The 26,920-nt window shown below is 40.8% G+C and overlaps 1 protein-coding gene across 3 annotated transcripts; it reads right to left on the bottom strand.

Moving 5' to 3' along the window:
• Nucleotides 1–170: 170 nt before the first annotated feature.
• Nucleotides 171–26,781, bottom strand: CNOT9 (CCR4-NOT transcription complex subunit 9). 3 transcript variants are annotated; one of them, XM_038585724.1, is made up of 8 exons: nt 26,348–26,776; nt 15,158–15,337; nt 13,692–13,807; nt 10,902–11,011; nt 8,731–8,840; nt 3,087–3,185; nt 2,803–2,894; nt 171–952 (listed from the first exon to the last, which is right to left on the bottom strand). In XM_038585724.1, the coding sequence occupies exons 1-8, from the start codon at nt 26,369–26,371 to the stop codon at nt 784–786; spliced, it is 900 nt and encodes a 299-aa protein (XP_038441652.1). In that variant the 5' UTR covers nt 26,372–26,776; the 3' UTR covers nt 171–783. The 3 variants fall into 3 exon arrangements, with proteins under 3 accessions (XP_038441652.1, XP_038441654.1, XP_038441653.1); XM_038585726.1 differs by lacking the exon at nt 26,348–26,776 and adding an exon at nt 25,888–26,026; XM_038585725.1 differs by lacking the exon at nt 171–952 and adding an exon at nt 1,222–1,875 and having other exon boundaries at nt 26,348–26,781.
• Between the last annotated feature and the right edge of the window lie 139 nt (nt 26,782–26,920).

The raw sequence follows: 26,920 nt of genomic DNA, 5'->3' as shown, positions 1-26,920 counted from the left end.
CTAGAGACAGAAACAAGGTTAGGGTCCTTGCGGCATCCAGAACTGGGGGCAGAAGGACAGAAAGGGAAGGGAAAAAGAGGCGGTAGGGTCCTGTCGTCCTTTGGCTTTATCCTTCCCCTGCCTCCCATTCCTCCCCACAGTTCATGCAGCTATTGGCTTGCTAGAGGGGATGTAATGCCCAGACCAACTTTTTATTAAGCTTATGCAGCTAACAGACTTGTAAACAGTGCCAATTGACAAAGTTTTGCTGAGTATTACAGCTTGTGTCCACTAAACACGCCTCTCTCTGACATTAAAAACAAAAGATCAAAGTAAACAAATACTGAGAGAGAGGATGAAGAGACACATCTTGAGTCTTCCAGGAAGGCAAAAGAAAAGACCGCCACACGGCTTGGTCCCAGGCGTTCAGCATGCCTAGAGTGCTGCCACCAGCACGTCTCCCTCCCTGCCAGCGGCTGGTACGGGTGGGGGAGAGGGGCCATCTTGGGCATGCTGCGGACACAGCATTTGCTGGTGTTGACAGCCTCCTGGAGCTGCGGTGGCAGACTGCGGTGTCAGGAGCCCATCTCCCTCCTGGGAGTGGTGGAGGGAGCCCAGGTCCCGGAGGCGGCCTGAGACGGTAGCCCGTACACCTCAGCGGGGTGAGCTTGCCCCTCTCTTCTCCAGTGCAGTTCAGCATTGAGGTTGTCTATTCCCGGTCGGCGGTAAAACCTGAGCTGTTTTCCTCCAGGTTCCCCCTCCCTTCCCCAACTCAGGGGAGCAGGAGAAGGGGGCGGGGAAGGATCACTGAGGGGGCAGGGGGATCCCCCGGGGATCGGTGACCTGGCCCTCTTGCAGGTTCTTCACCAGTTGTGCCAGCCAGCGTTTCGTGGTGGTGTCATCTTTTAGCACCTGGGCGAAGGTGGTGTCCTTCAGCTGATCAGGGAGGCACTGCCTGAGCGCTTCACGTGCCCTACATCAGAGACAAACAAGCCAACCAGGGAGACCAGCAAATAAACCCACATTTGGAGAACGGGGAAGAGGCTCTTTCTTAGACATAAATATACAGAATCCTGGGAATATGTGGTTCAGTCAAATTATCTTAAGAATCCATTAAAATTCCTTAAAACTTGTATTAGGAGTGGGCTCAGAGATCTCCAGGATCTGTCATCTTGTGAACATTTTCAGAATGATGTCTCAATGTGGAATTTCAGGATAAAGCAAAATGGAATGGTACAATAGTTCAATTCAAACTGCTTTCTGATTTATTACAGTAAATACTGTCAATATGCTCATGGTAGTAACAGATGGGTTATAGTAAATGAAACACTTCCAAAATCAGTACATGAATAGGGAAGATGACCTGACTCACCGTATGATAAATTAATGAACTTGAATTCTAAATTAATATAAATTTGTGTCTTTCCAAAAACTGCCTCAGTTTTTTTTTTTTTTTTTTTTTCTTAAAGTAAGCTCTATGCCCAACATGGGGCTCAAACGCACAACTTCGAGATCCAGAGTGGCATGTGCTACCAACTGCACCCTTCAGGTGCCCGTTTTAGTTTTATAGTTAAAACACTTAATAAATTGAGATGAGAAGTAAAAACAAAATTATAGTAGCAATATGATCAGATGAAATTTCAAATGTTTCATTTTCTTTAAAAGATAATCAGTGACAAATCAAATCCAGAACCTCAAGGTAAGTGTTAATGGTTTATAAAGCTGTTTTAAATAAAGTTATGGCTTTTGTACTCAGACTAGTTTAAGTAAACATATTTTCAAACTGATAACATGAACCACTGAAGAACGAGACAAAATGGTTGAAGAAGTAGTTAGGGCTTGAATAACCTCAGAGGCAGAAGGATGCATTCACATTAAATTGAGTTATCCTCATTCCTAGGAACATAGAAATTGCCCATTATGTGGTTTAGCAGAACCTGAGCAAGTGGCTTTCAGCATGAATTATGGATTTACAAAGCAAAAGGTCAAATGTTTCTAAAATGCATTATATCTACAACGTATGATTTCTGACAGAAAGATTATGAAGATAGGGAGATAAAATAATTAGCTCAAGGACTTTACAGGAATCAAAGAGAAGAAATGAAAATATAATTTAAGAGCCCTCTGGGGCTCTATTCCATTCTTAAGCGATCTTTGAAAATAGACCTTCTCTTTCTGACCACCTGGGGTAGCAATAACTAGATATAATAGAAAGCTCAAACTAGGGGCGCCTGGTTGGCTCAGTCGGTTAAGCATCGGTCTTTGGCTCAGATCATGATCCCAAGGGTCCTGGGATGGAGCTCTACATAGGACTCCCTGCTCAGCAGGAAGCTTGCTTCTCCCTCTCCCTCTGCCGTCCCCCTGCTTGTGCTCTCTTTCTCTCTCAAATGAATACATAAAAATAAAATCTTTAAAAATAAAAAAAAGAAAGCTTAAACCATAGGAGTAATGTATCATACGGTTCCCTGGGAACTGCCTGGACTCTCTGGAATTCTAGAAGAAGGTAAGGAGTTACAGAGAGACAGAGATAAAACTCTGATGGATTTTTTAAAGTAAGCTCTATGCCCTAATGTGGGGCTTGAACTCATGACTCTGAGATCAAGAGCTGCATGCTCTACTGACTAAGCCAGCCAGGTGTCCCCAATACTCTGATGGACTTTTAAATTTAGCACTTCAGATCTAAAAGGAATTAACTAAGTTCTGCCAAACTAATTATTGTTATATCCCTTCCCTACTCTAAAGATATAGGAGCTATGCCACGAGATGGGGCAACTATTCACCAGAGTGTTTCCCTAACATCCTATAAATCCTGTAAATGTTTACCTGGGATTATCTGAGAGTCGAAGGTAACACCTCACTACATGCTTCAACAGACGGGCAGAAGGCTCTTTGGATAGCTGCAGGACCATCTTACCCTGTTTTCCCCCAAAATGGGTTGGGGTAGGAAAAAACACACAAACATAAAATAATCCTAGTTGACATCAGAAATCAGATATTTCAAGAATCATTATACAAGGTTCCAGGAAGAAGCTGTTCAGTGTCAATGACAAAGGGACTAAACTATGTTATTAAAAGTAATTGTAAGGGGGATAGATAGAAGAACTCACCAAAATCATGGCAACATGGGAGAAACGCTCGTATGTCTGACATATATATGCCAAACCTGTGTCATCTAAGAGGATCTTCTGGAGGATGAATGTGGCAACCTGGAGGAAAAAAAAAAAAAATGGGAGTCCAAAATATTGCTCAGACTTGCCTTCTAATGGTCGATTCACCTTCCAATAATTGTGAATCAGAAAATTAAACAGAGGGCAGCCCCAATGGCTCAGCGGTTTGGTGCTGCCTTCAGCCCAGGGTGTGATCCTGGAGACCCAGGACTGAATCCCACATGGGGCTCCCTGAATGGAACCTGTTTCTCCCTCTGCCTGTGTCTCTGCCTCTCTGCCTCTGTGTCTCTCATGAATAAATAAATAAAATCTTTAAAAAAAATTAAAAAAAATTAAGCAGAGACCTTGACAATATGTACAAGTTAGTCAACAAGGACACGCATAACTTATTTATTTTATTTATTTATTTATTTGTAAGATTTTATTTATTTATTCATAAGAGACACAGAGGCAGAAACATAGGGAGAGTGAGAAGCAGGCCCCTCACAGGAAGCCTGATGCGGGACTCGATCCCCAGACCCGGGATCACACCCTGAGCCAAAGGCAGATGCTCAACCAGTGAGCCACCCAGGCGTCCCAAGACATGCATAATTTAAACAAAATTAATAATAAACATCACTATATTGAATACCTACTATGAGCCAAAATTATAGTACAACATAACAGATATTATTTTCGCAATAAACCTATGAGGTAAGTACCCACTATTATTCTTTTTACATTAAAGGGGTAGGTTCTGGGTAATTATCAGATTCTTAAAAATGTAGGTACTTTTTCAGTTACTGATACCAACTATGTGCCAAGCCTAACTGCTAATCAGTAACTTGTCAGGTTAAGGCATCAATTAACAAAGCCACTAAGTTGCAGAGTTGAGATCCAAATCTACTTTAAATACAGAGGCTTTTCTCTTTTCCATGGACAAAGATGAGTTTAGAAATCCATCTGTGCCTCATCTCTTCTAAATGAGGTATGTAAAGCTTTTCCTACTCTCTCTCTTGCTTTTTTTTTTTTTTTTTTTTTAAAGTAGGCTTCATGGGGCACCTGGGTGGCCCAGTGGTTGAGCGTCTGCCTTTGGCTCAGGGTGTGATCCTGGAGTCCTGGGATGGAGTTCTGCATCAGGCTTCCCATAGGGGGTTTGCTTATCCCTCTATGTCTTTGCCTCTCTGTGTCTCTCATGAATGAATACATAAAATCTTAATAAATAAATAAAGTGGCTTCATGCCCAGTATGGAGCCCAGTGTCAGTCAAACTCATGACCCTGAGATCAAGACCTGAGCCAAGATCCAGAGTTGGACACTTAACTGACTAAACCACCCAGGTGCTCCAAGCTTTTCCTACTCTTAAAAGATCTTTAAGAATTAAGATTTTAGGGCAACCCAGGTGGCTCAGTGGTTTAGCGCCGCCTTCAGCCCAGGGCGTGATCCTGGAGACCTGGGATCGAGTCCCACATCAGGCTCCCTGCATGGAGCCTGCTTCGCCCTCTGCCTGTGTCTCTGCCTCTCTCTCTCTCTCTGTGTCTCTCATGAATAAATAAAATCTTTAAAAAAAAAAGATTTTATTTTATTATCATTTTTTGAAGATTTTGTTTATTTTGAGAGACAAAATAGAGAGGGAGGGAGAAGCAGGCTCCCTGAGGGGAGCCCGATGTGGCACTCGATACCAGGACCCCAGGATCATGACCTGAGCCAAAGGCAGATGCTGAACCACTGAGCCACCCAAGTGCCCCAAGAATTAAGATTTTAAAGTCTTCCTTCTAAAACTGTTCCAACAATAGTAAAGAATATCCTCAATTTGAACTCATTAACTCTTATACAGAAGGGACTAAAAAATACTGGTTAATTCAGGTCAAACAATTATTTTAATCATTTCCTTTCTTGGCTGCTCATCAGAACCAACTGTGGGAATTATTTATTTCATTTTACTCGGGTATAAAATTGTGGTTAGACTAAATAATGGCCCCCAAAGATATCGAGGACCAATCACCAAATTCTGTAATTCCTACCTTAAATGGTAAAAGGCACTCTGCATATGTGATTAAGGACTTTGGGGATGGGGGTGATTGGCTGGCTCAGTTGGAAGAGCATGTGACTCTTGATTCTCAGGTTTTGAGTTCGAGTCCCATGTGGGTGTAGAGATTACTTCAAACTTAAAAAAATAATAAAAAAAAAATCTTGGGGGAGATGAATCATTCTGGATTATCTAGGAGGGCTGTAAATGTAATTTTAAGAGGGAGGTGGAGGGTGATTTGACCACATAGGAAAGGGACGTGACAGAGCACGAAGAGATTTGAACACGCGACATCGCTGGCTTTGAAGATGGAGGAGGGGAGCACGAGCCAAGGAATGTAATTCTCAAAGACGGAAAAAACAAGGAAAGAGATGCTTCCTTAGAGGCTCCAAAAGGAATGTTGCCCTACTAATACCCTGACTTTAGCTTGGTGAAACTGATTTACAATTTCTAAGTTCCAGAACTACAAGAGAATAAATCTATGTTGTTTTAAGTCACCAAGTTTGTGGAATTTGTTATGGGAGCAAGAGGAAATACACACGCAAAATATGTATAGTGCACAAAGTGCCCTAATCTTCAGTGTATCTTAATAAATTTTTACATATGTACACATTTATGAACCACAGCCAAATTAAAATATGAAAGCTTTCCAACACTCCAGGAAATTCTGTTGTGCCTTTCCTCAGTCAGTATCCTTCCTTGAGAGGGAAGCCTGGGTGGCTCAGTTGGCTAAGTGTCTGACTTCGGCTCGGGTTATCATCTCAGGGTCCTGTGACAGGGCTCCACATCAGGCTCTGTGCTGAGCGGGGACTCGGTTTCTCCATCTCCCTGTGCCTGTCCCCCTGCTCTGTGCGTTCTCCTCTCAAATATATAAAATCTTAACAAAAAACCAAACCACCCTTCCCTGAGAAGTAAACAGTATTCAGACTTATCCCCACTGACTGGTTTTGCCGCTTTTTTGACTTTCACAGAAATGGAATCATTAAATATGAATTCATAAATGTGCTGGCTTCTTTTGCTCAATATAATCCCTATGAGTATCATCTATGCTGCACATATCAGTATTCTTCCTAATTATTGTGTAGTTTATTTGTGGCTATACTACAATTTATCTTTTATGAATACTGCTGCTATAAACATTCTTATACATACATCTGTGATGTATACAAGAGCTCATTTCTCTTGGATATATACCCAAGAGTGAGACTGCTGGGTCAAACAGTAGGCTTGTGTTGATAGTGCATACTGCCAAATAGTTTCCCAAAACAGTTATACTATACACTCAATTACAGGGACTTTTTTTTAAAGAAACACCAATGTCTAGACTTTACTACCCTAGAGAATGATTCAGTAGGTCAGAGATTGGACCTGGGCATCTCTAGTTTTAAAACACTTCAGTGGGGTGCTTGGGTGGCTCAGTCAGTTGAGCATCCAACTCCTGATTTCAGCTCAGGTCATGATCTTGGGTTGGGCTCTGTGCTGGATGTGAAGCCTGCTTAAGATGCTCTCTTCCTCCCTGCTCCCACCTCCTGCACTCCCCCTTCTCAAAAAACAAAAATAAAAACCACTTCACAGGTGATCATTCCACACAGCCTTGATTGACACCCTGTGCTTTACTGAGTACCTACTATAGCAAGATGTTAGACTAAGTATTAAACATAAAAACTGAATGTGGGGACATTTGGCTCAGTGATTGAGCATCTGCCTTTGGCTCAGGTCGTGATTCTGGGGTCCTGGGATTGAGTCCCGCATCAGGCTCCCCACAGGGAGCCTTCTTCTCCCTCCATCTACAGCTCTCCCTCTCTCATGAATAAATAAAATTAAAAAAACCAAAACCAAATGAACCCCCCCCCGCCAAAACCCAAAACTGACTGTGGTAAGGTTTCGGCTTGCATGGAGCAAATAAGGACAAGTCACGAGGTATTAACCATACCAGGTAGGATATGTCATACAAGCTAATGGGAACCTATATGTGTTCAGAATGCATTAACTTTAGTAATAGGTAAGGAATGTAAACAAGGGAGAGATCATTAAGATGGCATTCCTGAAAAAGGGAGAGATGTCACAAAAGAAATGGTTTTTTTCCTATCCCATCCGTAAAAAACCAACTTGAAAAACCTATTCATAGGAAACCACTGATATAAGATGACAGAGTACAGTTGTATCCATTCTGATCCTGTCCCAGAAAGCCACTGAAATTAACAAAACGCCCTAAAATTAGGGAAGAAACAAAAGAAAAAACACACACATAGATCCCTACATCACTTACTTTTGTATGTTTAAGGAGAAAAATGAATGCAGAGGTATTAATACCTCCCAAATATATACATCCCAGACTGGGTGGAAAATATTCGGAGGTAAAATACTTGATTGCCAATCTGGGCAGCTAATTGGGGGCTCAGCGGTTTAGTGCCGCCTTCAGCCCAGGATGCGATCCTAGAGACCGGGGATCAAGTCCCACGTCAGACTCCCTGCATGGAGACTGCTTCTCCCTCTGCCTGTGTCTCTCTGCCTCTCTCTCTCTCTGTGTCTCTCATGAATAAATAAAATCTTAAAAAAAAATAAAAAACTGCCAATCTGAGCTCCTACCACCATCACTCTTTCCTCCATTATTTTTATTTTATTTTATTTTTTATTTTTATTTACTCACGAGAGATACAGAGCGAGAGAGAGAGAGGCAGAGACATAGGCAGAGGGAGAAGCAGACTCCCTGCAAGAAGCCTGATGTGGGACTCGATCTCTGGACCAGGATCACACCCTGCACCAAAGGCAGATGCTCAACCACTGAGCCACCCAGGCGTCCCTGAATTAAAAATTAATTCAATGTGACTGAGCATACTTTAGAAGTAGAGGTTGATGTTGCTAAAAATAGCAACATGGAAAAGTAGCCTTGAGAAAAATCACATGACATGAAATAAAGAAGTAGAAAGCTATTAAAGGGAAAAAAGGATAGGTTGGAAAGATACACAATGTGGCATAACTGATGTTGCTGAGAGGCCAGAACAAATTAAAAACTATAAAAATTAATGAGACACAAAGAGGATACTCTTCCAGAAAAAAATTTGATATAAGATTATTAAATGAACTTAAAAATAATAAAAAAAAAGCTTACAGACATCCACACAGAAAACGCAAGTTCACCAACAAAAGGAAAAACTTGGGCTGGCCCAAGATTTCTCTGTATACTCAATATCAAAGACATCAGTGCTATGGCAACATAGTTCTGACAAGGAGAAACGAGGTAAGAATTTTTTACCCAGTCATGGTGTCATTCATAGAAAGCAAAGTAAGCAGAAGCTCAAGTATACATATACTTGAATATGCATAAAAAAATGCTTGGAATGATACACCCATGGAGAAGTAGGTTCAGAGAAAAGGGAGAAATTTAGTTTTTAATTTTATATTCCTCTTAAGGGTCTGGGTTTTTAAAAGATCATTTTTTAATAATTTTTATCTAAAAGAGAAAATATATACATAGAAGTTTCAGAAAGTCTAAAGGGATGCAGAAAATGCTCCTAGGAGCATAAAGTAGTCCAAGAGCCAACACAATATAGAATCTAAGTTGAAAAGCACATACCGTTTTAGAAAGTTCACTTCCAGATTCCATAATGCGCAAACACAAAGGGATAATTTCTGTTGTCAATAAAAAGTTGATTACTTCTTGCTCATCTGTTTTCACTAAGGCCCCTAAAGGAAATATGGACAAACAAAATTATTTTACAGTCAGGTTTTGAATTAAAATTTGGGGCGCCTGGGTGGCTCAGTTGGTTAAGTGTCCTGCCTTTGGCTCAGGTCATGATCTCAGGGTCCTGAGATAGAGCCCCAGGTCATGCTCCTTGCTCAATGGGGAGCTTGCTTCTCCCACTCCCTCTGCCTGCCCCTCCTCCTGCTGTGTCCTCTGTCAAAAACAAACAAACAAACAAAACAACAACAAAGACCCAACAACTTTATTTTTTTAAAAAAGATTTTATTTATTTATTCATGAGAGACACAGAAAGAGAGGCAGAGACACAGGCAGAGGGAGAAGCAGGCTCCATGCAGGGAGCTTGACGCAGAACTCGATCCTGGGACTCCAGGATGACACCCTGGGCTGAAGGCGGCGCTAAACCTCTGAGCTACCTGGGCTGCCCCCACCCAACAACTTTAAAATTAACTTTGTAGTGTTCATCCAGCTAGCTGTAGAACTTAACTAACAGAGAACAAAAACTGTGGTTCATTTCAGAGAATCAGATTCATAATGATGTTAAAGAAGAAATAAAAAAACAGGAGGAGGGTAGCCCGGGTGGCTCAGCGGTTTAGCACTGCCGTCGGCCCAGGGTGTGATCCTGGAGACCTAGGATCGAGTCCCGCATCGGGCTCCTTGCATGGAGCCTGCTTCTCCCTCTGCCTGTGTCTCTGCCTCTATCTCTCTCCCTGTGTCTCTCGTGAATAAATAAAATCTTAAAAAAACAAAACAAAACAGGAAGAGAAAACAGAGGTTGACTGTCATCAGTCAGCATTTGAAAGATCAGATACCAAGTTGGGTCCATCACATAATTAGCAGCAGGTCAGCCATCTAAATCATTTTTCTATAACTCTTGGTAGACAGCCACACAATAATATCATGATCTATTCTCCATTTATTTTATGTGAGAGAGAAGAATTCTGTATCAGTATAAAAAGATATTCCCACGTAGCAAAGAAATGGTGCCAGTTCGAATCCTACTTCACAATGGACATAAACAAACACTGCTTCTTGGTTATTTAATTGTCACTTTCTCTACAGAGTGCAAATCTGGTAGGGTTTACCCAAACAAGAAGCATACACACACTTCAACTCTAATCCTAATTCCACAACTAGTTTACCTAAGTTTGATAGAGTTACCTTCCCTTTATAGGTCTGTTTATCTATAAAATAAGAGTTGATCTCACAATTCTGAGATGATGACCTCAGCTGAAATCAAGAGTTGGGTGCTTAATAGACTGAGCCCCCAGACACCCTAAAAAACCAACTCAAATTCTTATCTCTGTAATAATACTTTTGTTGTTGTTTTTAAAGATTTTATTTATTTTAAATGCAGAGATGGGGAGGAGAGAGAGAGAGAGAGCAAGCACAAGCAGAGGGAGCAGCAAAAAGAGAGAGGGAGAAGACTCCCTGCTGAGCAGGGAGCCCAATGTGGGGCTCAATCCCAAGACCCTGGGATCATGACCTGAGCTGAAGGCAGATACTTAACCGACCAAGCCACTCAGGTGCCCCAATAATACTTTGTTGACTTCAGTTCTTGTTTTCTATTCTCCCAACGATTCTAGTAAATGTTTCTACATATATGCTGAATATAATTCCAAATGTTGGGTCTCATATGCATACATATATTTTTAAATATTTATTTATTCATGAGAGACACAGAGACACACACACACACACACACACACAGAGTGGGGGTAAGGGGCAGAGGGAGAAGCAGCCTCCATGCAGGGAGCCCGACATGGGACTCGATCCTGGGACTCCAGGATCATGCCCTGAGCTGAAGGCAGGCGCTTAACTGCTGAGTCACCCAGGCATCCCTATTTATTTACTTATTACTTAAGAAATATTTATCACCTATTACCATTTATTCAATATTAAGTCCTCATTTATTATTGAAAATAGACTCAATCTCAAAAACAAAAATGAAGAATGGTGAACAAAACCTGTAAAAAACAAGACAAAACACTTAAGATCACTATTATGAATGATTTCAGACTTGCAAAACCATCCCAATAACTTACCAATAACTCCAAGACTGGTTAGTCGAAGATATTCAAAGGGTCGTGTTTTGCTGACAGTGTGCAAAAAGGGGTACAAAAAAAGTGGGATGTGTGCTGCAAGAAATGCTGACCTGGAAGAAAAAAATAATCCCAATCAGAACCCAGAGTTCATTTCTAAGGATTCCGAATATTTATTTCCATACAGTCCGTTTTATAAGGCCTGAAACATTGCCTAACCAAGGAATCTCTAGGAAAGAGTTACAGGTCATTAGCCTAGACCAGCAGTTCACAGTTGGGGTCATTTTGCCCACCAGGGTACATGTGACAATGTCTGGAGATATTTTTGGTTGGCACAACCGAAGGGGTGCTATTGGCATCCAGTGAACAGAGGCCAGGGATGCTGCTAAATATTCAACGGTGCATAGGACAGGCCACTTTCACTCCCCTCCTCCTACCACAAAATCTAGCTCAAAATGGTAATGTCAAGGTTAAAAAAAACCTAGTCTAGGTCTATGGTTAAGAGAATACACGATTTTCCCTGTAATCAGTACCAAGTACCTGAAAAACATAAAATATCCAATTGTGGATTTAAAAAAATAGGTCATATAATGCCATTAAGTGCCCAAGAGAGTTTCCTAGGTGCCTTCCCTTACCTAATTTATGACTGAATAATAATATTCAGGAACAGTCAGACAAAACCTCATAAACCAAGATGAAAAACTAAGGTGTTTTCAGATTTATCTGCTATGTTTATTTTTATTTGTATTTTTTTAAAGATTTTATTCATAGAGACAGAGGGGGCAGAGACACAGGCAGAGGGAGAAGCAGGCTTCATACAGGAAGCCCGACGTGGGACTCGATCCCGGGTCCCCAGGATCACACCCCAGGCTGAAGGCGGTGCTAAACCTCTGCGCCACAGGGGCTGCCCTATCTGCTATGTTTAAATGCACACTGTTCATTTTTAGTTAGAGCAGTTCAGAAACACTAAGTATTCTAAAAACATTTTAAAGATTTTATTTATTTTTAGAGAAAGAGAGAGTACATTCATGAGGGGAGGAGCAGAAGGGGAAAGAATCTAAAGCAGACTCCATGTTGAGTGTGGAGCCCAACGTGTGCCTTGATCTCATGACACCGAGATTATGACCTGAGCTGAAACCAAGAGTTGGAGGCTTAACCAACTGAGCCACCCAGGTGCCCCTTTAAAAACACTGTAATCCATGGGATCCCTGGGTGGCGCAGCGGTTTGGCGCCTGCCTTTGGCCCAGGGCGCAATCCTGGAGACCCGGGGTCGAATCCCACGTCAGGCTCGCTGCATGGAGCCTGCTTCTCCCTCTGCCTGTGTCTCTGCCTCTCTCTCTCTCTCTGGGTGACTATCATAAATAAATAAAAATTAAAAAAAATAAAAATAAAAACACTGTAATCCTAAGCTAATATGTCAGGCAACTAATATAGAACCAATCTATTATATTATTTATAGTTAACACCTTGTGGAAGAGCCAACACTCTTAAATTTTTAACACTCAAAGTACTCTTGCACTTTTCTTAAGTGCTTAAGCGTAATTTTCATAATAACTTCTCTAAAGTTTTGAAATGTCAGTGCCAACCCAGCACTCAGATTTTATACCTGACAAAGAGATGAAAGGCTTTAATAAGATGACTGTTAAATGCTTTAAAACCATAAAGGTTAAAAAAAAAAAAAACCCATAAAGGTCATAAAGATTACTGAAGAGTATTTCTCTTGTCGGACGTAGCAGGCCAAATGGCATGCCAATTTTGATCTACTACAAGGTTGCCTAGGATCCTGTGTTAAGAAAGATTCTGAAGCCAAATCTCGGTTCAGTAGGAAAAAATGCTGGGTTCAAATATTTACTGAACTCCTACTAAATGCCATGCACTGTGCCTCACCGATGGCAAAATGATGCCTACCATATATTCAGGAGGGAGAAATATCTACATGCCTGACCTTTCCTGAGAGGTGAACACCACTCTCTTTTTTTTTTTAAATAGTAAACTCAAAAAAATAAATAAATAAATAAATAGTAAACTCTACTCCCAATGTGGGGCTTGAATTCATAACCCCAAGATCAAGAGTCGCATCTCTACTAGCTGAGCTGGCCAGGGGCCCTGTGAATACCATTCTTTTAAAGTTCATCACTATGTATAGGTAAAAGGTAATTAAAACAATGGATTATTAGTCTTAAAAAGGAAAGAAATTCTGACATATGGTACCATATGGACATTATACTAAATGAAATAAACCAATCACAAAAAGACAAATACTGAATGATTTCACTTAAATGAAGTACTCAAGAGTAGTCAAAAATCAAAGAGACAGAAAGTAGAATGATGGTTATCAGGTGCTATGAGAATGAGGAGTTATGGTTTAATGGGTATCATCATTTCAGTTTTATAAGATGAAAAGTTATGGAGATGCATGGTGGGGATGGATGCCCACTGCAAATACATTTAATACTACTGAACTCTATGCTTAAAAATAGTTGAAATGTTAAGTTTATGTTATATATATATATATTTTTTTTACCAAAAAAAAAAAAAAAAAAGCAAAAAAGTTTATAAAAGAATATGCCAATCAAAACTATACTGTTACCACATGAAAACTTGAATAATAATAATAAAAAAATACTTGGTGAATTAGAGATGAGAAATTCTTTAAGGAAAAAAAAAGTAAACAAGAATCTTAAAGATCCACATCCACACACATGCATCCTACTGCATGCCTCTCCTCTCCTCAAAAAGAAAAAGACCGTATTTGATACAAACCTCCATCAACGGACTCATCAAAACACCTACCTGGTTTCTGGGTGTGATGCCACACATTGCAGTAATGCCAGAGCATTGCAAACTCTGTTAGATTGGTGTGCTGTCAAGGTGGGTGGGTTGATAGATGGATAAATATTTACAATTTCCTATGAAATGGAAACCAGCACCAGATAAATAAGGAATAACTTATTTCAAAAGTAATTCTCATGGTATTAAAGCAAAAACCCTACAAACCTCCCACAACCCTTAATTCCACATATCCTGTAAAAATTGAATCATCAAAGTATGAGCAAAAATAAACAAATAATGCTCCTATCTTTTCTTCAGAAATATACTTGAGACTATGAGACATTTCTACATAGGTCTCTAGGAAGATTACTCTGGAGGCAACTGTAGTCACCTATACTTCCTCTTATATCTAGCATCTGTTGAGGCCTTCACTTGAGGGGCTATTATAGTTGAAATCCTTCTTTCTGTCAACACCCTGCTTTAAGTTACAGTGATAACTAGCCAGATAGCAAGTGTCAGTAAATCAACCACAGTGACTCATAAAGAAGTCTGAGTTTGGTCAGGTAGCAACTGCCCCAAGGGAGAGATAAGAACAGGGGTATCCATGTGGAGGTACCTATAATCAGCAGTGAATATGTGTACTCTCTGTCCAAAGGGGATGATCTGCTGTATACAAATTCCTTTTAACTGTAAAAACTTTTAGTGAAAATGTTTCTAAAAAAAAGATTAGTTTGGGGTACTAAAAATACACTTATTGTAAAAAAGCAGTGAATATAGAATTGTTCAATTGTTGAACTGTTATATTGAACACCTGAAACGAATGGAACACCGTATGTTAACTGTACTTTAAAAAAAGATTAGTTTCTTGACTACATGAAGTAGAAATTGAATGCAAATTTACTTAACAGATTTGAAAAATTATTAGGAATTTTAAACAACACTTTAAAAGATGATTATCCCATTATCTTGATATCTTAGGATTATACTGTATCACTTTATTCTCCACCAATGACCATTACAGTCAAAACCAAATTTCAGTGATTCATTAATGTACAAGCTTACCTACTTCTAATCCTACAGCTGTTATATCTTTATCTTAACATTTACTTTCACCAGAATATACCCTGCAGTTCTTATATTCTACCTTCTGCTTTTTCTTCTCTCACCTAGAAATATCTTGTACGATTCCTAAAGCTGTGTTTTTTGAAATGTGGTTCTCAGACTACCTTACCTGCATCAGGATGACCTAAGAATAGAGCAGGTGCTTGTTAAAAACACAGATTTTTAATCTTAGACTAAATAAATCTTTTGAGTAAGATCTATGAACCTGCATTTTAACAAGCACCTCAGACTTTTCTAAAACAGATTCTTCCAAATCCTAACATTTAAAGAATCATTCTTCTCAAGTCTTTAAAATCATTTCAGCCAAAGCAGAGACAGAAGTGTGATGAACAAGACTGAACTGTAACTCACGGACATATACCCACCTGTAAAAGTGCTGCAATAGTACCAAATGAATGCCACAGCATGGGTGCAAGGTCAGGAACAGATTCTCGCTTCTTACTCAGCTCCAGCAGAGCATTTTCCCTTGTCTCAGGACTGGACAGCTCATTGATCCACTGATAGATTTTTTCTCTATCTACTTGAGCCAGTGCAGTAGGCACAGGCTTTAAGTGAAAACAAGAAAGTGAACATGTGAGTTTCACTGGAGTCAAACCAAGTCTTATTTACTCTTCTTTAGAAGGAGTATATTTTTCCTAAATACAAGGGGAGCTTTTCTACATACATACCTAAGTCAATCTATCAATATCTAAAATGCATATATCCTTTTAATAACTGCATGCTTAGGAATATCTCCTCTAGGTATACTTGGGCTATACCGAAGACATACCAGGATGTTTACTGCTGCGTTGTTTTATTTTTTTAAAATTTTTTATTTATTTATGATAGACACACACACACACACAGAGGCAGAGACACAGGCAGAGGGAGAAGCAGGCTCCATGCACCGGGAGCCCGACGTGGGATTCGATCCCGGGTCTCCAGGATCGCACCCTGGGCCAAAGGCAGGCGCTAAACCGCTGCGCCACCCAGGGATCCCTGCTGCGTTGTTTTATAAGTGAAAACTTGAAATAGTACATATCTATCAACTAGGAACTGTTAAATATGTATGATTATATCTTTGTAATACTATGAAACCCTTTTTAAAAAAACATACCTCTACATGTGGATACTAAACTTAAAAAAGGGGTACAGAACAGCATATACGCTTCCATTAATATACACAAACCTATTCTTATATATTTATGTATGTTTCTGGAATGACACATAAGAAACTTAACAGTAACAACAAAAAATGTAACTGTAATAAAGCTAAAGTTGGAATCTATATGGGAGATTTACCTTCCTTTTTAAAGCTTTTATTTATTTGAGAGAGAGGGAGAGAGAGAATGCAAAAGAGCACATGTGCACCAGGGAGGAGGTGGAGGGAGCAGAGGGGGAGGGAGAAGAATCCAAGCAGACTCCACATGCAGAGGCTAATGCAGGGTTCAATCTCAACACTCAATCTTAAGACCCTGAGATCATGATCTGAACTGAAACCAAGAGTTGGAGGCTCAAACAACTAAGCCACCTAGGCGCCCTGATTTACTTTTCATTATGTACAATAAAGTCTTCTGTATAGTTTGAACTTTTTTAAAGCATATGACTACAATAGTTTTTGAAAGAAAAAAATTTACAACCTCTCCACCTACTGCTAGTCCTTCCCCAGTATTCCAGCAATACCCTCCATGAAGCAGAAAACCTATGTAATTTGGAAAAGCTTCCCTTCTAATGATTCTTATACATACTCTACCTCCACCCCTTTAAGAATCATTTATTACTTACTCATGTAGGAACATTCTTTCATTAATGTGCTAAAGCATCACACCATTTCAAAAGAACCTAAGCATTTCTATAATTCTCTATACTTGCCAGCCTTGTGACCTTGGTTAAATTCCTTAATTACTCTTCTCTGGAAAAGAAGATGATAGACTAGAAAAACGATTACCATTGCTATTTCTAGCTCTAATGTCCTAACAAATCTATGATTTCTATGCCCAATATTTTCTCACTTAATTCCTCCAACCAAGGGGAATAGATTGGTAGGTAGGGTGAGTAGGTAGAAAAAAGGGCAACTACACTTGTAGATGATATCACTAACAGCCAGAGGAATTAACCTGTTCAATTCACCCAAGTATGAAGCTGAATATTCCAGTGCCTTCTTGAACTGTATCACACAACTTTGCATGATATTTACATGTTCCCTCTACACCTTAGTGTGACAGAATGATGACCATACCATCGTACAGATGGGAAGATGAGGAACAGAAAGGACAGCTGTCTTTGAAGAACAGAAGTCTAAGGTAGACTATGAAGTATACTCACAATTACTCTACCCAAGTTGAACAATAGCCTTCTATAAATGGAAGCTTGATTATAAGCTTTTAGCTTAATGCTTATCATTTCACTTGCTTGACAGAATGAACCACAGGTGTTCTGCTAAATGGACTGAAATACCATGCAGCTCAAGTCTTCTGTAAGTGCCTTAGAATAATCTGTTGTAAAGTGTTTTGTAATTCCCATCAGTTATGCTCAAGGAAACACAGGCTCCCACAGCAACAATATGAAATGGGTAGTCCTTCCCATTCCCCAACAGCAGAAGCAGTACTGACCAAGCACATGCCCTTTCCAAGCTGCTACAGATAGGCCCTCAACTTAAAAAATTATTTTTGGAAATATAATTCCCACCAGAAGACAGGGCATGTTTATTTAGAGTATTACGTCACCTTAAAAGCTCAGTGGAAACAAGGGCTAAAATTTTAGCTTTGGGTTTCCTGCCCACAGTCTCCTGCATGACCCACAATCCAGTAACTAAAGGAGCCTCAGAGACACTCCTCCAGCAATATAATATCTATCCTGAATAGTCGTTACTCATTCAACTCTCCCTAAAGTCCTGTCGCCCCAACACCATCATCAGTAAGCTCTACTGTCGTCATCAGAGCCAGTCTGCGACTTGTATCTGGAATTCCTATGCCTCAAGCTGCCCTGGGGAGTCCAAGATAAAAAAGCAGGATGTACTTGTAGCCATCAGTCTATCATATATCATGGTTTCTGGATACCAGGACCCACTCCCCATGTATTCCCTTTCCAAAGCTGTCCTGACTCCAGAAAAGAGATGGTATCCCTGGAGCACGGCTAACTCCAATGCTTAGTGACAACCAAGGTCATGGCCACCTGCTGCCAAGCAATACTCCAACTTTTGAGGCTACTTGTGGAATTACAGCATCCAAGGGGCTTTGGTTCTAAGAGAGCTAGGGGCTCTGTAGCCATTCTAGAAATGGGAAGGCAGTGAGGGGTAAAGACCCTCTTTTTCATCATCCCTGGTGAATTTTGCCCCCAATTTAATAGTAGGTCTTAGTTTAAACCCATGGAATACCTATTTGTTATGAGATGAATACAATTATTGCTGAAAATAAAAATGGGAGCTAACATGTATAGTGCTTATTACTCTGTCAGGCATTGTTCTAAATGAATACTTGCTACCACCCTGATTTTATAAAGGAACAGAGAAGTTATTTAACAGGTAAGTGCCAAAGTCAAAATTTGAACCCAGGCAGCATGGCAACAGAGTATACTTCTTAACTGCTTTGCTCAGGCTGCTTCTCACCTTCCTGAAAAATTAGGTCTGATAAAAACCCTATTTCCTGTGACACAGACAAGATACAGGAAACATGTAAACATTTCAGACAAAAATTAAAATGTTACTGCTGTTAGTTCAGCAAAATCTGAAAAAATAATCAGCACCATGAAAATACAATTGATGTGAAGAGAAATTCTCGACTTAACTGAGATCACAAAGTACTTGATAATCACCATTTTAATGAGAAAGTCAGTGAGATGGTTTGACATAATTCCCTATGCAAATCATGGTTCACATAGGAATAATCTAGCTAGTGCTAACCACTAACACCCACACACACCTCCCCCACATACATCAACAGGTAATTTTGTAGCACATCCAGAAGTTTATTTTGGAGGATAAAGGGAAAAATATTTTTACATTTTAGTCACATGTTGATTTATGTACAGATGACTCTTGAACGTGGCTTTGAACTGCACACATCCACTCATTCATAGTTTTAGTAAATACACTACTGTGTATTTTCTCTTCCTTACGACTTAACATTTTCTTTTACTTTATTTTTAAAGATTTTATTTATTTATTCATGAGAGACACACAGAGAGAGAGGCAGAGACAAAGGCAGAGGGAGAAGCAGGCTCCCTATGGGGAGCCTGATACGGAGCTTGATCCCAGGACCCCGGGATCATGATCTGAGCCAAAGGCAGATGCTCACATACTGAGCTACCCAGGCACACCTTTTTCTTTTACTTTATTATAAAAATATAGTATATAAAATTATAACCTACAAGATATGTGTTGAATCAACTGTTATCAGTAAAGCTAGTAGTTAAGAATAGGCTATTAGGACTTAAGTTTTGGGGGAGCTGAGTTATATGCAGAATTTGACTGTGTGTATGGAGTAAGGTCGCTTCTCTTTTTTTAAAACATTTTTTTTTAATTTTTATTTATTTATGATAGTCACAGAGAGAGAGAGAGAGAGGCGGAGACATAGGCAGAGGGAGAAGCAGGCTCCATGCACCAGGAGCCCGATATGGGATTCGATCCCGGGTCTCCAGGATCGCGCCCTGGGCCAAAGGCAGGCGCTAAACCGCTGCGCCACCCAGGGATCCCTAAGGTCGCTTCTCTAACTCCCATCTTGTTCAGGGGTAGTATCTGTATTAGTACCTGTATTAATGTTATCAAACAACTGATAAAATTTTTGGACATATCCTTGAATAAAACTCCAAAGCATAACTCCAGCATCTCACTAGATCTTGATGTTAATAAAAACCCCAAGTGTATCTTACTCTCCTTCTAAATCCCAAGGATCATTTAGGCACACCTTTCACAAAAATGAGAATCTGGAAATTAAGGTCTTCCTAAACAGATGTGGGAAGTGAAAGAGGGTGGATGAGGAAAGAAACAGAACTGTACTGTACACTTTATTTACATATGTATGTATGTATTTTTGAGAGAGAGAGAGAGAGAGAGAGAGAGAGAGAGAGAGAGAGCACATGTGTGCAAGCAGGGCAGAGGGTGAGGGAGAGCATCTTAAACAGGCTCCATTCCCAGAGTGGAGCCCAATGTGGGGCTTGATCCCAAGATCATGACCTGAGGTGAAACCAAGAGTCAGACACTTAACCGACTGAGCCACCCAGGCATTGCTAGTATACTTTTTTTTTTTTTGCTAGTATACTTTTGATTTATTTTATTTATTTTTTTTTACTAGTATACTTTTTAAAACATGGTTTCATCTAATTAATGGTCAGAACAACAAAATTACCCTCATTTTACTCTTGATAAAAACTATGAGTAAATGATGGCAGGTTTCCTCCTGCTCCCATTCTCTATTTAAAGATCTCCTCTAGGGATGCCTGAGTGGCTCAGTGGTTGAGTGTCTGCCTTCGGCTGGGGGCATGATCCTGAAGTTGCAGGATCAAGTCCCACATTGGGCTCCTTGCGTGGACCCTGCTTCTCCTCCGTCTGCCTATGTCTCTGCTTCTCTCTGTCTCTCATCAATAAGTAAATAAAATCTTTATATATATATATATATATATATATATATATATATATATATCTCCTCTAAAGATTCCTAATCCAAGTGCTACAATTCTTTTAGTTTATAATTTACTAACACATTTCTGAGGCTGTGGGTGATAATGGAACTCCACCTAGTAGCACACATTGTTCAGTGGCTGATAAGCAATTTATCTATGACTTCTCTACTGGAGACTACTTAAACACATTGAAAATAATAGCAGGATACGACCACAAGAGTGGAGCTTAACGCTTCTTGAATCACATGAAATCTATGGATCTTTTCCTCAGAAAAATATACAATTGCAAATGGTTTTGTACGTAATTTTTTTCCACAAAATTTAAACATAATTTCTAAGAATTCATAGACCCCCATGAAACCTATCCATGGATCCAGAATTAAGAACCGTTTATCAAGTTAAAGAATAGGAAGACCTCAATTTACACATAACTACACAAGTACAGTAAGTGGAATGCACCCTGGGTTGGGAGCCAGAAATGGCCTCAAAACAAAGTTTTGGCATTTCTAGAATTGTGTGACCTAGGATAAGTCATTTACTTTTCCAAGCCTCAATTTTATCATTCATAAAATGAGGGAACTATGATTATCAAAGTCCCAGGCAGCTCTAAAATCTTGGATATTATTTTATTTAGCTCTTAATTAAAAGTGAGAGACTAATTCCAGAGCTCTTTTAAAAAGTTAATTTTATCATTAATGTGCATAAGTTTTAAGTGCACCATTTTAAGTGTTTATTTCAATGAATTTTGAGAAATCTATATACTTGAGTAACCATCACAACCAAGAGATAAACCTCTTCTACCATCCCCAAAGGTTCTCTTCTGCTTCTTTCAGTAAACCCCACACCCAGTCCTAGGCAACCATGAATAGGCATTCCACCACTACAGATTAGGTATGCCTTTTCTAGAAATTATTTATAGGTGGTGAAATTTATTAAGCACACCCTATTTATATCAATATACCAATCACTGTGGATTACCTTCCTTTACTCTCAAAATTCTAGGAGGAAACAGGTTCAGGGACATTTAGCAGACTCAAATTCGCACTGCGAGTATACAGCAGAATTAGATTCAAACTGTAGTCTACTTCTTTCTAGAATCAGTCAGCCCTACTTGGTCTATAGGACTGAAATCACAATAATCTTTCCAAGTTGAAATTTTTTAAGAACTCAATACAGGACTCTGAGTTTAATAGTCTATTATAATACAACTCATAAACAGTGGGTTCAATTACATACGCAGAAACCAGAAAGTCATTTATGAGAAGAATGGGTTGGACTATTATCATTCTCAACACTTACTTCCAAGATTAGAAATCATATAACTGTGTATTTTTAGGTATAACCTCCTTAAAGTTAGTGGTCTTTTCCTTATAACAGATTTTTTTTTAAGATTTTATTTATTTATTCATGAGAGACAGAGAGAGAGAGAGAGAGAGAGAGAGAGAGAAAGAGAGGCAGAGACACAGGCAGAGGGAGAAGCAGGCTCCATGCAGGGAGCCTGATGTGCGACCCGATCCCAGGTCTCCAGGATCAGGCCCCAGGCCGAAGGCAGGTGCCAAACCGCTGAGCCATCCAGGGATCCCCATAACAGATATGTTTTAAGAATATTTATATTATCAAAATTTAGGAGGAAATCACTCTCCTCTTTTCTGTTTAATGGTTTGGATATGAAAAATGTATTTCAAGGAACTTTTTTCTTTCAACAAAGCTTAACACAGGCAAGACATTTACCAACGTAAGTCATTAATGGTTAACTCTTAAGTGTCACAAACACATGGCAGACAGTTGATCTTTTATCTCTGAAAGATCTTGACTCCCATGTGAAAAGGAGAAAGACATTCACAACTTAACAAAAGACCCACATTATCCATAAATGGGAATAAAATATGACATACCCTCTGAGTAATTTACAAAATTCATGTTTTTGGGGGGTTTTAAAAATTATTTATTTACTTTTAAAGATTTTATTTATTTATTCCTGAGAGACACAGAGAGAGTGGCAGAGGCATATAGGCAGAGGGAGAAGCAGGCTCTCCATGGGACGCCATCCCAGGACCCCCGGATTACAACATGAGCCAAAGGTAGATGCTCAATCACCGAGCCTCTCAGGTGCCCCACAAAATTGATGGATGGTTTTTTAAAACAGAAAATAACCAAATCCCTCAATACAACTTTACATTTAAGAGCCAAAATACTTGTTGGTTTTTCTACCAATAAATATGTGACAGTCAATAAACAAAGAATGGTATAAGATTGTAATAGAGATTATTTTCCTAAATCTAGAGATGACTCAACATGTGGCTTTGGTGTCTACATGATGATAATCCAAGAAAATACTTTCTAAATAATGCCAAAGGGAAATATTAAATGAACTATCTTACCTTTATAAAGGCCAGAATGTTCTTCAAAATATCTTTTTAAAAATGTGAGGGGCACCTGGTGGTTCAGTGGTTGAGCATCTGTCTTTGGCTCAGGTTGTGATCCCAGGGTCCTGGGATCGAGTTCTGAATCAGGCTCCCCATGGGGGTGTGTTTCTCCCTCTGTCTAGGTCTCAATGAATAAATAAATAAAATCTCAAAAAAAAAAAAAAGTGAACAGACAGAAGTTAAGGCAATTTGCTTAAAGCTTCAACAGAAGACATGAGAGGAGACAGTGTTTAAATCAGATCCCTCAGAGTGCACAATGTTCTTTCTACTTGCCACAGACAAGAGAATTTGGGAGTCTAGCACAGTTTCAACAAAAAGATGTACTCATGATACTACTGGTTAGGTATAAAGTAAGGGGGAAAATGTGTATGAGAATGCCAAAATTGCTAGAGCAAATTAGTGGAGGAAATTAAAAACAAAACAAAACAAAAACATACCCAATGCATCTCTTAAAGGCTTACCTTTGACTATTTGGTTGCTAGTATGACATTCATTAAAGATCCACAGTATGTGAAGATCTGTAATGCTTTAATTCTGAAACAACTTCCAAGGTCCACAACAAAGTGATTTGTTACTTTGCTGAGACAGAAATTATACTCCCAAGGCTTAAGTCTGGGAGCAAGTCATATAACCAAGGAGTGTACCTAAACAACTACTGAGCATTCTGCTATTCTTATTTCCTCTTTAGAATAATCCTGTGTGGTATTTCCATCCTATTTAACAGACGTCAGAAAGAAATTCTATTCCATGGTGGCAATAATGACAATGTTAAAAAGTATTCTGTAAAGTTCGACGAGAGTCTACTTATACCGTGCATTTCTAGCCTAATATACTACTATTAAAGAGTCAAAATTTAAGATACTTCCCAAATTCTCAGTTCTTTCATCTAGTGAATAAAATCCTACATTCATGTGATCACATTCTCCTTTGATAGTACTATCGCTCTAGCTGAAGTGATGATCTACTTGTTATTTTTTTTTTAAAGATTTTATTTATTTATTCATGAGAGACACACAGAGGGAGAGAGGCAGAGACATAAGCAGAGGGAGAAGCAGGCTTCATACAGGGAGCCCGACGTGGGACTCGATCCTGGGTCTCCAAGATCATACCCTGGCTGAAGGCGGCGCTAAACCACTGAGTCACCCGGGCTGCCCTCTACTTGTTATTTTAAAAAAGATAAAGGTACACACGAGTACAAAATTTGTCATCAAGCAAAAAAACATCTTCTCAAGTGGCTTAGATTATTGCAGGCACTATTGTATGTTATCATATACCATTACTGTCCCTTTACCCAGATCAGAATAACACAGGCAGTTTAGTCTAATAGAATGCATGAAGGATTGGGAAAGAGGTGGTGGCTCAACTTGTCAATGCTTCAGTTTCCTCAGTAATCAAATAGTTTAGGGAATGAATGCTACAAAGGAACTTCTCAGAGCTTCTGTGGGAGCTCAAAAGCACTGATGGATGAAAATGTATCTAAAATCTTAAATTTTAAATCAATGTAAAGCACTGCAAATTTAATTAAAGAAACACATATTGAATATTTATTATAAGTAATGAACCACAGCTTTAATGGCTGTTCAGAAGATACATTAGTTTGGGGTGCCTGGGTGGCTCAGTCCGCTAAGAGTCCAACTCTTGATTTCCACCCAGGTCATGATCTCAGGGTTGTGGGATTGAGCCCTGAGTAGGGCTCCATGCTCAGCAGGAGTTTGCTTGAGATTCTCTCTCTCCCTCTGCCTCTCTCTCAAAATAAATGAATAATAACTCTTAAACGATGCATTATAGAACAAGTAAAAATAAAAGGAGTTGAGTAAGCATGGTGTTTGGAGAGTCATGGACAAAAGAGTAGTTTGGTATCAAAGCCTGGAGAAGACACAATCAGATTTTGAGAATTGGACAAACCAAGCTTAGAAGAATCCTTTGTGTAACCTATCCCTCCCCTACCAACAGCAGCCTCATCTTCTGACTTGCTTCTTCCTCAACTGCATGTATAATTTAGGAGAAGAAACAACAAAGCTGGAGGAACCGCAATTAACTAACTGAAAGATGTAAAGGTATCCACTGAGTAGTTATGAACACTTAGAAACATGATGACAAGGAGGCAGAGATGCCACTGGCCCTGGAGATAGCAATGTTTTCTACAGCTGAGTCATACTCAATACCAGTTTTCCACTTTTTATATTTAAAGTAATTTTTTTGATTCCCTGTTTAGTACTTATGTCATTTTTCCTGATAATACAATTTAAGTATACTACCCCTCTTGAGTCACTTCATCTTAGTTAAACAGGAAAAGGGCAACTGGTATTCAGAAGAGTGTACTCCAATCACACGATCTCATTTTCCCATTATGGCTGTGTGCTCTCTGTAGTCACCTCCCTCATCTATACTCTTTCATTCAGCAAAATAATTGAGCCCTTACTTTGTGCCAGGAACTGTCCTGGCACTTGGGGTAACCATGTAAACAGGACCCACAGGATCTCGGTCCTTGCCCTCAAGACAGACAGTCAACAAACAAGTAAATGAACACAGAAATGACAAAACTGGGATCAGCGCTGATAAAGATATTTTAACGGAGAAAAGTTGGGGGTTACAGAACTTATTTAAAAAGAGTGCTCAGGGAAGGCTATTTTAAGGAGATTTAGGCAGAGACCCCAGGGAAGAGGATCCAGTTTGGGTGTGTATGGGCATGTGCAACTGGGGGTGGGTACGTGGTAAGAAGAGCATCCCAGGAATAGAGATCAGAAAGTGCAAGCCGAGTGGAAAAGCAGGGGCAGCCGATGTAGCTGGAGCTTACGGAGCAAGTGATGTAAGATTACACCGCAAAACGTGGGTAGGGACCGTATGGCACAGGGAGGGCCTTGTAGGCCCCAGCAAGGAGTCTAGATTTTATGTAAATGCAATGGAAAGCCAAAAAATTACTTCAGACGGGTGAATTACACGATCCGTTTTTCTTGTTAAAAGACCGCCCTGGTAAAATGAGCTGTGTGTGTGGGGGGGGACTTTTAAGCGCAGGGAACCGTAAGTCAGACGTAGTAATTATTCACTTCTCCCACTTTCAGATTTTCCACCTGTGAAGCAAGTGGGGCGAGCTAGAAGCCATTTCCTTCCCGCTGCAAAGTGCCGGGGCATGAGGTCCGAGCGCAAGGGCCGTGTCGGATCGACCACGGAATTCCCCGTCATCCCCGCCGCCGCCCGGCACGCAACCGGCACCTGAAACTGTTGGTCAGCGCAGGGAATCAATGAATGGCCCGTCCCGGCCGCGAGGGAGGCGCTCGGGCGCGGGACCAGGCCCCGGGGCCGGAAAAGAACGCGATACGCGGCGCAGGAGGCCGCGAGAGCCGACCCGAGGGAAAAGTGGGGGGTCAGCTCCGCCACGGTCCGGGCGCGACGAGGAGGAGGGCCGGGGCCTCGCAGCCGGGGGGCAGGAGGAGCTGGACGCCGGGCCCGACACGGGGACCGCCGAGAGCAGGCCGAGACGCGGGGCTGAGGAGGGGGTGTGGGCCCAGGCCGGAACGCCCAGCCACTCACCGCAGCCGTCGCCAGGCTGTGCATGTTGGGAGCGGCCGCCGCTCTTCTCCCGCTGCCGGACGCGCCGCAGCCGCGTCCCCGCTTCAGTGACTCTGCCGCCAGAGATGAAGAGCCGCCGCAGCCGCCATCCGCCTCCGGCTCGCTCCGCCCCCTTCGCGGCCCTATGACCTTTCACCCCTGACCCCGCCCACACACCTCTTCCCGCCTCCTGGCTCTCGGCGGAGTTGAGTCCCAGAGTATGTCCTTTACCCCTTAAGATTCTGAGCCAGAAGGACGTCTGCCACCTACTAGTCCCCGCAGCCTCTGGCTTTGCGCAGGTATTCCCCAGACAGGGGCGTGAACTCTGACTCTCCTCCGGAGGCCAGGGAAGGGCGGGAAAAGCCGGACGGTCTCGGAGGACACGTAGTGCGCATGCCCGACCGGGCTGTGTAGGAGGGAAAGGATGGGAGGACCAGAGTGCGTGAAGCGGCGAGTGAGCATGCGTACCACTTCCCCGCGGGGGTGGGGCCTTCTCGGCTAGGCGGCGCTCGGTGCCGGGGCGGGGCGAAGGCGTAGGAAGGGCGGAGCTTGCAG

Source organism: Canis lupus, chromosome 37 (genome assembly GCF_011100685.1).
Source record: "Canis lupus familiaris isolate Mischka breed German Shepherd chromosome 37, alternate assembly UU_Cfam_GSD_1.0, whole genome shotgun sequence".
Lineage (NCBI taxonomy): Eukaryota > Metazoa > Chordata > Mammalia > Carnivora > Canidae > Canis > Canis lupus.
The sequence above is the reverse complement of the archived record's forward strand: the minus strand, read 5'-3'. Positions and strand labels throughout refer to the sequence as shown.